Below are 11,366 nucleotides of genomic sequence, written 5' to 3' on the forward strand. Positions count from 1 at the left end.
TGTGTTTGAAAGTGAGAGTATGATTTTTTTCATGTGTATATGCATGTGCATGCATGCTTGTGTGCAGCGTGGGTGTGTATTTTCTCTGTCTGTCTGTCTCTTTCTCTGTCTGGACTTTGTGCATGCCTGTTACTGCGTTCTGTTGGGACGATAGGAAAGCTTGGAAGTAGAGGAGCTGCAAAACAGGTATACATTGCTATTAACCAGGTATGTGCTGAGAGCAGGATTTTTTTTTACATATTCACATGTTGGTCATTTTGATCAATGATTCCAAATTTTTTAGCATTTGATGAGAAAGAGAAGGCAGGGAAAAGTTGTTAAAGGGCGGGGTACCTGTTCAATTATGACATCAAGAGTAAGGTATACTACTTTATTTATTTGATTTTCTGCCTCTTTATTTTCAAAATTGCTTCATTTTAATTGTAATCAAAACTACGAAAGTTAAAAAAAAGTGCTTATGGAATAAAATTTCAAAAATGTATTTTTTCTGGAGGCAATGTTGCTGCTTTGAAATAAAACTGCATTCATGCTACATAACAGCATGAGCACTGTAAGTGCACCGCATGCTTGAGATGAACTCAAATGGGACTCTTTATTAATGTTGAGCATGAATTTGAATAAGGCATCTGCCATTTAAATATTGAATGAATCTAGGAAATTCTGTAATTCCTCCATGTGCCTTCTTTCACCGCAGGGCCAAACTTATTTCATGGTTGCCAGATTGAGCCCGGTTAGAGCTGATGAGATTTTGGTGGCTTGAAAAAATTCTGTGCCGTTGAGAAAACCTGCAGCAGAAAGAGCTTTTGAATGAGGCTGAAATACTTTTTCAGTCTGATTGTGGTTGTTTACGTGTGTGTTCTGGTGTGTGTGCACACCTGCATGGATAGAGGGGGTTCATGTGTGTTTAATTTTGGAACAGTTTGTTCAGCATGAAGTGATGAGATACCAAAATTATGTAGGTGTTCCTGGTATATCTGGGACATATGTTGTGTTAAAGGACAATACTGCTGATTCTATATTTTACTTTTTGTCGACAAATCCCATAAAGACACTAAAACCAATAATGTGTTAGTCCGTCTCTCAGTGCTGTCTGACTTCCTGTCTGTGGCTCTCAGCTACAAGCTCATTGGTTCCTACTGAAGATGTAAATCAGCTTATCACTGTAGGATTGACAAACTTAACTTAAACAGAGGCAAACAGTGCATTTGTTGGGGACTATTTTCAGCGGTGGATGAATCCACATTTGGTGCAGTAGTGAGTATTTACAGTAGTAGGACAGCGCATGTGGGACTGCGTTAAAATAAACTACTGTGCGTGTTCATGGTAATGAACGGTCATGTTACCCTGTGCAACAGTGAGGCTCACTGATGTGGGTTTTTTTGTAGTTTATCGACAACAGTAGAGCTCTACAGCATAGAGGAAGAAGAGAGACTATGCAAACCTTTGTCTAGACAAAAATGTCAGTGTTGTTGCTTTCTAAATTTTCTGCGCATGTCAGCTACATGTTAGGAAAAGACTGTGGCCATGGCACATAATATATGGTTCAGGTATGGTTATAAGCCACAAGGGCAGCTGTGGGTCAAAGGAGGTAGAGTGGCTTGTTCACTGACTACATGAAGTGTCCTGCAAGACATTGAACCCCAATTATTGTTTTTGGTCTTTTCATGGGATTTATTGACAAAAAGCAAAGTTAAATCACCGGTCTTATCCTTAGATTAAAGGTATACAACGCAGGATTATCCGAAAAAACAGCGCATGGCTGATACAGAAGTAATCCATCTCAATCATCACTTCTGTCCCACTAGAAGTGTGTGGTGGTGTATTTTCCCGCAGAGACTCTGCTCTCTATCTGTATTTGCTTATTGTCTTCTTTTATTTTCTGTGCGCGGGACATTTATACCCCCCCAGCGCTCAGGTGAGGTTGGGGCTTTACAAAAAGGTAGCAAGCAGGTGCCAGACTGTAAGCAGCAGATATCCAAGAGACACAGTGCCAAAAAAATGAAAATACAGTGAGGTGAAACAGCATGAAAGAGTGAATCTAGGCTTAGCTTTTACTTTCACTTCCACTGGCAAGCATGTTAACAAAAAGTAACAGACAATCCTGCATAGTCTACATTTATAGTCAGTAAAGTGGCCATGCACAATGTCATTTTAACTGCAAATAGGTTTTTGTTAAGACGCAGCTGAAATGATGGTATCCAAGTCTTTTAAGCTGCTGTTCCTTTGATGACCAGTAGATGGTGCTTGAATCTGACTGTGTTTAGGTGACAGGTAAAACGTCTCTGTTAAAAAATCACTTAAGTTTTCCTAAAAACAAGTTACAGCTTCAGTAGCTAACTTTACCCCTTCTGGTGCGTTTGATGTTTATTTTGATATCATGCAGCAGTGTCATCACAATAGAGTTGTGCAGGGTTGAAGTAGGTTCTCTTGTATGTCGACCTGAAAGTTAGCATCGCTGTGGTCCCCTCAACAAAAAACAAATTGTATTTTCCACTGGATTTTAGATTATTGCAGAAAATAAGTTCTGTAGCAAACAAAAGTTTATGATATTTACACGGTTTGTTCGGCAAGATAATCTTCTTTTAATGAAGAGTGAATGCAATTGCCAAAGGTAAAAAGCTATTGGTAGGCTATAAACAAACTATACTGTGGTCGCATGACTTCATTGTCATCAGTGGTTTATTTACTGTATTTAAGTCTCTTAAACTTGTATTTACCACAGACCCTGTTTCAGGTACCTTACCAAAAACCTATTCAAAAAACCCACTGACTTTGAGACGAGGGAACCGGGAGAGCTAAAACGCTAACTAATTTCCACATTTTAGAACTTTTCTGCAGCACTCTCTATTGTTTAATGTTCTGACACTTTAAAAGTCAGTGCTTTGACTTATATTTTAGTGAAAATAACATGTTGGGAACAAACTATATGGATGAACAGAAGAGAAGTGTGTGATCTTGCAGAAGAGGACTGAAAAGTTTGTATGGACTTCTTGTCATAATTGGCCATTCTGACTAGTGATAACACGTTGTACACACTTTTCAAGCCTAAAGAGAATTACTGTTTGGTACTTCAAAAAAGAATCTGAAATGTTAAATTTAAGGTTTGTCTTGTCACCATCAGCTTTCCGCTTGAGCCGACCTATAGGTCTATCTCTCAAATATGTGACAGTCGTTTAAACACATGTCCAAGATGGAGTTGGATAGTTGGACAATCTGCCAGAGCCTCTGTGTATTATTGGAGCGGTGTGTGTTTTTGTATGTGTGTGTGTGTGTGTATGTGTGTAAAGACCATATAACTGGAATAAACATGAAGTTGCTGAGGTAGTTTGTACTCGGCATGTCTCTGCAGCTCTCCTCCTAGTTTTCCAAGTCTCTCTGTCACTTCAGTTTTGTGTATCAGCTCTCTGACTGCTGCTTGGACTCATTCCTTAATGTGAGCTGACTGCGGGAGCTGAGAGTTTAGCCTCAGGGCTTCTTCTCCTGTTCCACCCTCTGACACGCCTGGAAGACTTAGAAGTTTGTTCTCAGAGAAGTTAGATTTCCTTTTTTCTCTGCTTTATCAGGATTGATAGCCACAGTGGTGGCAAAGCCATACAAGGTTTAACACAGTGCTGAGGAATAGTGTAATACCTGCAGCAAGCTGAGTCAGGCTGTGCAGAGCAATATTTATAGACTAGAATAAAGACTGACAAACAGAGCTTAGAGGACGTTGTGCACTTCAAGCGCAGAAGAGAAGACTCTAAGAAGAGAGAACCAAAAAAAGCAGCTTTGATACATGATTTAATCATTGATAAGTGCAAATAACCAGACACATATACTTGCCCTGGCTCTGAGTCATTTCACTTAATGAAGATGGAAAGTATGATGTAATTGAATTGCTACTGTGCCTGCTATGAGCTCAATCTTTATTAAACAAACTGTGGAAAATTACTTCTGAAATCAATCCCTCAGTAAAATAATCAGCGTTTACATAGCACAGTTTTTACAAGATGTAAGTCAAAGTGCTCATTAAAATCAAAGTTGCCCTAAAAAGGGTCTTGATGAATAAACAAAGAGGCATAAAATAAAAACGGATCAAACTAGACAAGCGAGGCAAGTTTATTTGTAGTTCATTTAAAATACTGTCATGACCAGGCTCCTGAGCCGAGACAAATATAGCTGAGACACACTAGACACACACTATTTCAAAGTTTTAACAGAGGTGATATATTTCACAAAAGCAAGAGAATTAAATATATAAGTTAACATAAACAAAGCATGGAGTGTGAATATCAATAAATCCAGGAGTGTAAGGTGTGCATGAGGGATGAGGTGGTGTGTGAGTGTTGTAAAGTGCACAAGGGGAGTCAAATAGACAAATGGGGTAAAGCTGTCATCCTCACACAACAGGCAGTGTACCTGCAGGAGAGAAGAGGGATAAAGAGTCAGTCGAGCAGACCAAGAAATTGAGAAATCATGAGTAACCAGACCACCCTTTTATAGACTGGTATCACTGGGGCCAGGTGGTAGCAAGAGGCACCAGCTGACATTCTGCCCAGCAATGACATAAACTGCATCAGAGCACACAGACACTGCTGCTAGACAACAGCAGGGGTCGCCACAATAAGACATATAAAGGGATTCACTCCAGATATAAATGGAACAGAATGCCATATGAAAAGAGACATGTAAAAAGCATTATAAAAAGAGTAAAATAAAATTCATGGATATAAACTAGAATTGACTTCAAAAGATGAAACTGGAGAATAAAAGTTACAGCTGACTTACACTGCAGTGCTGTGAAAGATATAAATGGATCATTCTAAATTCAATTTAATGAATTGCGATGAAAAACAGAAACGTTTTAAAACTTTGAATTAAAGACATTTGTGGTAATTTGTCCAGATATGTGATGCAGTTTAAAGCAATGTAACAGGCTGAACACCATAACCAACAATGGAGATCAAAAATGTAAAATTGCTAAAGATAAACAAGTCAATACAAGTTACATCTTTCACAATACAAATTGTCATTTGATCCATGCAAATATGAAAAGTAGTGCTTATTGCAGCTTTAAATGATGCTGGAAATAAATCGGTATAAGTGTGTGTCTGTTCTTCGTCATTAGTGTACTCTCTTGGTACCTTGTCCATTTTTCTTCGCCGCAGGTTCTGGTCCGATCATGGCCCCCAAACTGAGTGTGCTGCTGCTGTTACTGGTTGTTGCCACAGTAACAGTTCTGGCCCAGAGGCGACGCCCAGCATCGAGGACCCCCACCACCACCACCACCGACGACGAGTGGAACTACAGGGATGGCTGTGAGCACCCAGATTAGTCTCTTTGTATTTGGGGTCAAAGGTCAAGTTCAGGGCTAATCATGATTATGTCAAAGATAGAGGTGAAAGCAAAGCTGTGTGTCAGTGTGTGGATGCCTCTTTGTTTTGATTCCAAGCTTTACTGGTCTATTGAAACAGATGTGGAAAGACAGAAAAGGTGCAGATCATTGCTTCTGACCGAGCTTGGCTAGCAGTGTCCTCCTGCCTTGAGTCTTTGTGAACTTTATATAAACACGCACAGAGCATCAGCATTAATGTAATATTTGCAAGGTAACCAAAAATAGCAAAATATTTTTTATACACGATGGAATAGACTGAATCACAACGTATATTTACAATACGTTCAGAGTAGAGAACCCCTGCATCATGTACAACTAAATCAAATGGTGCTGAGCTAATGCTGCCTCAGCTGCCTTTTTAGCCACCTCAAAAAAGTCCCACCTAAAACAGTCAATACTATGTACTACTATGAGTTACATGTGACATACAGTCTTTAAAACTTAAAATGCAGAAATAGCAAAATATGTGCAGTTTTTTATAGTTCCTGTATTCAACATACAGAGCACTAATGTAGAAGCAACACCCTATTTATTATGAAAAGATATAGTGGAGTAATGGTTCCCGGAGCAAAGACCTAAGTCACACTCCCTCTTTGTGTTTTAATCCGAGCTTCTCTGTTCTTTGTTTTGGAGCCAGTCCAGCCGTGCATGCATGTTAGTACATGTGAGTATCTATGTGTGTATCCCACTGACTGTGTATCCTGCTGCCTGGACCCATGGTGGCAGAAAAGCGTCATCGCAGAAGCATAACATTTACCCTCTGGTTCCCCACCATGTTAATATCATCACACTGTTAGCTCTGTCAGCACTGATTGTGCTGTTAGCACTTTTGGCTGGTAGCACAGTTAGCTGCAAGCTGCCGGATGTTTTCTGTGTTGAGTTTACCATGTCATCTTTCATTACCACTTAGAGCGACTCTTTTAATGACTCAAGATATAGTGGCTCTCCATCTATAAACTCTTTATCAGTCAGAAAGAGCAGGGAACCTGAATACAGAGTTACCCGTGGGTTCTGATTTCAAAGGGACTTAAAATTACTTTGTGTGCCTTACTATGTTGAGATCCTTGTTGTATTTGTGATTTCTTGTCCCAGCTGAGAGGGTGAACATGCGCGGCGTAGCCAACCTGACTCAGATTCTGGACAACTGGAGGTTCGATATCCTGGGCCAGATGAAAGGACTTCTGCAAAACGACCACCAGTCTCTCTTGCCTGACTACGCCAGGTATGGAGGGACAGAGAGGACAAGGCTATCAGGGGAATAAAACCCATAAGTTGTACATTTTTGTAATAATATAAATAGTTCATAATCTTGGAAACAGCAGTAGACAAAATCATCTCATGTGATTTCCTTTTTTATCCTCTGTGACTAAACAGTATGTACAGTATGTAGTGTGGTCGCCATGAGGGCTCACAGTTGTAATTTGGGTTTTGGATGCTTTCTGTCTCTCTGCAGTTCAAAAGGTCAGTCTGAATGAAGTTTGCAAAATGCTTTTGGTTTGACCCTTAGACTATATAATAAAGATGGATGACATGACAGCTCTGCAAAGTGAAGCCAAAACATCTTGATCGCCCCCTGGTGGCTGGCTGAACTTCAGGTTATAAGGCCCCTACATGTTAAAGGATGGGACATGGGCCAAACCAAAAACTCCAAGTACATGTCAAATACTTTCTTTTGTCCTTTTTGGTAGTTCTTATTATGCTGATCTTCGTTGAAGTGTTCATTTTTCCACTAAGTTTGGTTTTAATTAGTTATTTGATGCTACAAAAAGGGTAGCATGGTGTGATCACAATAAATAATACTGCTGGTGATTGATTGGATGGTGGGAACTTGAGAAAAGAGAAAAGCCTTTTAGAATTCTTGACTCCATCACAATGGGAAGTCTGTGAGCTGGGTGGGAGCTTGTGGGCGAGGCCAGTGGGAAAACACTGCTACATACTGGAGAAGTAAACCTGGAAGGTAGAAACTTTTTCTGGTGTATGTGCAAGGCCCCCAGGAAGTGTGCCAGGCTTCGAAGCCAATTTTATAGTGGCCTAACAGTGGTAATGCACTCTCCAGGGTCCATCACATGATGCCACTAGGCCCAAAAAGACTCTTTCCCATGGACTTACATCAGGAAAGATACGTCTGTAAATCAATGGATATATTTTTTTGAGCGTCACAACCCCTGCAAAATGACCCGTTTCACTATCAGGACATTTGGAGAGTCTGGAAGAGCTGCAAGATTAAATCATCTTATCCCCATTCAAGTTAGTTGAGCGCTAAACCGGAGGTAGCTGGCTTGGCTGGGGGAAGTCTCTTGTGTACTTGCTCCATGGGTCCATTGATCTAGAAATAGTGCCAATCATCCAGGTAATATCATACTACAGAAATAGGGCTGTTTTGGCTTCATGCACCACTGAGCAGCTCTGCTCTATCCAGGTCTCGTAAAGCATCTGTAGTATGTGCCAGGCATGCAGCAGCCTCTGAGGCTGACAAATGAAGGCAATGCGGAGGTGCCGAGTTGAGTTCCTCAAATGGCCACTTGAGGCTGGCTTCAAAAGTGAGTAAATACCCATAGATCCCCATGCTAACATGGCCAACTTTACAACAGAAATGAACATGTTTATAGTCTAGCACAAAAAGGAGTTTTGGTCTCTATAGCTGATTTCAACATTCATGACAACTGAACAGGGAGTAATTTTTTGAATAACTCACCCATTCACATTTAATAAAGGCCCAAAGTTACGCATGTGTCAGGACACAGCCGCTTGAGTGACAGGGTGTCTGTGAGGCATCACCACTGTCTGTAAGTCAGATCAACCCCTTACTCTACAGCTCCAACCTTTCATCCAAATATGGTCACTTCTGACTCCAAAAAAACCCAATGTGGGTACAGCTGAAATGCCAAACTCGAGGCTTCAAAACGGCAGTCCACAAACCAATGGGTGACTTCATCGTAGCTCCGTCCATTATTCATACAGTATATGGCGCTTATAATACGCTATGGATACTTTGGCTTCATTTTTGTGCAGTGGGAGAAAGTGGAGATGCATCTTTATATACAGTCATTGGTTTGATCCATGAGAACTAATAATAATAATAATAATACTGATCTTTATGGATTTTAAAGGAGACTGAAGACTGAGTAAGAAGTCATACAGTATAAACAGGCGATTAGAATCAGTATATGTGTATCTCAGAGACAACTAATGTTGCATTGATCACTTCTACCTTTAATTAAACACCAGAAGATCACATCTGACTTTTATTTGATACAAACAACAGCTCAGAAAAGCAGTCTAAATAGAATATATAATATAAAACAGTTCACTGAAATTCTGTTACAGCTTTATAACTCATCACAGACTTATAATTAAAAATGTATATATGAGGCAGAAAAACAAAAGTACAAAAACAGAAATGTAGAAAAATGAGAGCAAAATTAAAAAAAAACAACATTTTTTGAAAAACTGCATACAGAGGCCAAATGAAAAGAAAATAAGGCAGAGAATATCCCATAAACATGGCTACTCCATCACTGTTTATGTAACTACTGGACCATAATGACGTCTGGTCCTCTAAACTGTGGCGAGAGGCAGGAAACACCAGACTTCCTTGTGGAAAACTGGAGCCCGTTTTTCTTTCACACCGAATAACAGCACGTTTCTATTTTGACTTTTAAATTGCAGTTTCAGCTGCAGTTTCTTATGACGGCATCAGCCACAGAGCGGACCCAACATACTCCTGACTTTATTCTCAGCCTGAAGGATAAACCAAATTCCTGTGGGGACTCTCAACTGTTTTATTTCACCCATGTGGAATAGTCTGCTCACTCAAAACACACAGGAGGAGAGACATGTGCTTTGTCAAATGCAACAAAAGTTAGTGAAATAAACTCAGCTGTCCTCTTTATCACACCATCTCTTCATCACATTTCTCCTCCTCATACTGCCTCCTCATACAGTATGTCTTCCACAATTGTGACATTTAATAGATGCTGAAAACCCCAAGATGAAATTTAAATACCACTGAATAATTCTACTTTGAAAACAATCTGAATTTATGTGGTTCAAAAGAAAGTGAAATTCAGATGCTTCTGAATCTGAAATGTGAATCTGTGAAGCATCACAAAACAAAGGTTTCTGAATTCGTTTCCCCAGAGAAGAATGACTGTTTGGGTGAACAAAACTGGAAGGGCTCTGGGACCAAACCAGACTGCTGTGATGAAAGACAGAAAAAACAGGAAAACAATAAACCTAAAAGCCTGTTCACCTCCTGACACCAGATGAACTAATTGCTCTCTGTTTTCCTGTCCAGGATCCAGCCGCTGTCTGAGGCTTTAGACGACCTCTACAAGGAGTTCAACGCCCTCAAAGCTCACCTGGGCGACCTGACTGAGAAGTTTACCGCCATAGAAAGTTTCATCGACGAGGTCAAAGCCAACAATGCCAACGCTGGGCCGGCCCCTGGCCCGGCCCCTGGCCCGGCTCCGGCCCCTGTCCCCAGACAGACCGGGAGGAGGGTGATGAAGAAGAAGGCCACTACTTCTTAAGCAGACAATGATGTGCTTCTTTTATGTTGATGTTTGCTTCTTCTCAGGCTGTCATGTCTCCGTTCATCTTATCTGACAGTGCTGAAGCTAATCCCCTTTTAACTTTACCATGTTAAAATTCTTATACCAAGGCACGCTCAGTTGAAAGCACAGACGTCTAAAATTGAAATATACAATACATTAAAGATTAGAAATATAAAATGTACAGTAAATAAAAGATGTCACTCACATATAGTGTGGAATAATGATGTAAAAAAGAATGTAAGATAGCTGCATTCTCTGCACACTTTTCAATATATATTTTGAACATGATCCACAGTTAACAGTTTTCCTCATAAGAAATATATTTTTTCTAAATTTTGAAAAACATATCCAGGGATTTGATTTGAAAGATTTCCTGTTTGTTGTTTAAGTGCCTGGAAAGTTCAACAACACATGCTGAGTGATATCTATCTTGTAGCACAGCTGAGCTGTTTAGGAAGCACTTGTTCTGTTTGTTCTGAATGCTTTTTGGACAAACATGCTTGTTGGTTTGGGTTTACTGCTGCATTATATGAGCTCCAAATAAACAAACTTTTTGCATTCATTCATTATTTCAGTAACTGTTTCTTCAAAATAAGTTTCAGAGAACAGCTGCATGGGGTTAATGATGCCAACTAGTGATAGGCAGACCGATTCTATTAACAGCATTAGTTCCCCCTAGTTAATAAGTGTAAATACATCAAACTTTTCGAGTTTTGATACTTTTTGCAAAATATAGTATAAAATATAGTTTCTCAGTGACACTCCATTATAGTACATGCACATTGCACAGCTAGTGCTGCCTTCCCTGCAAAACTTCTCTTCAATCCATCACCAGTCATCATGTAGAAGTTTACACTAATAAAGATAAAATATTCATTTTAATGCATATATTTAGCATCCCACCTGTATGCAACAGATGTTACAGAGATGTGATTTGACTGCATCAATTTCTCGTCCTTCCCAGATAAGTAGCACACATCCAACTTTGAGAGAGCCGTTCATTTGGTTTTGGTTTTGTTTGGTGAGTGTAGCTGCCAGGCTGTCTTGACTTGAGTCCGATTCAATTGCTTCTCGTTCACTTGCTGTAGCAGTCCACTACGATCAGTGTTGGGTAAGGGTTACTTTAAAAGTAATCAAAGTACGTTACTGCGTTACTTTTTAAAAAAGTAACCAGTTACTTTACTGCGTTACTCCCTGAGTAAAGTACCTCAATTACTTTAAAAGTACTTCCAACATTACGCCCTGAGAAAAGTAACTCAAGCACTTTTAAAGTACTTTTGAGTATTCTACATTTCCTATTGGGCAATGGACCACAGAGCGCTAAGCCTACATTTTTTTGTCTCCAAAATTAAAGTTATGGACCACTTGCCCTTCACTGAGATCCAATTCTCCCATCACAGCCGTCACTTTGACCAGTAGAAACACACAACGATCTG

General features: G+C 39.9%; 1 protein-coding gene across 1 annotated transcript; it reads left to right on the forward strand.

The window, feature by feature from the left end:
- Positions 1-131: 131 nt before the first annotated feature.
- si:ch211-76l23.4 (uncharacterized) lies at positions 132-10,391 on the forward strand. The gene is made up of 4 exons (XM_050069579.1): positions 132-207; positions 5,148-5,297; positions 6,467-6,596; positions 9,672-10,391. Exons 2-4 carry the CDS (start codon positions 5,162-5,164, stop codon positions 9,904-9,906), a joined length of 501 nt encoding a protein of 166 aa, XP_049925536.1. The 5' UTR covers positions 132-207; positions 5,148-5,161; the 3' UTR covers positions 9,907-10,391.
- Positions 10,392-11,366: the final 975 nt, after the last annotated feature.

Source organism: Epinephelus moara, chromosome 18, assembly GCF_006386435.1.
Source record: "Epinephelus moara isolate mb chromosome 18, YSFRI_EMoa_1.0, whole genome shotgun sequence".
In the NCBI taxonomy this organism is placed as follows: Eukaryota; Metazoa; Chordata; class Actinopteri; order Perciformes; family Serranidae; genus Epinephelus; species Epinephelus moara.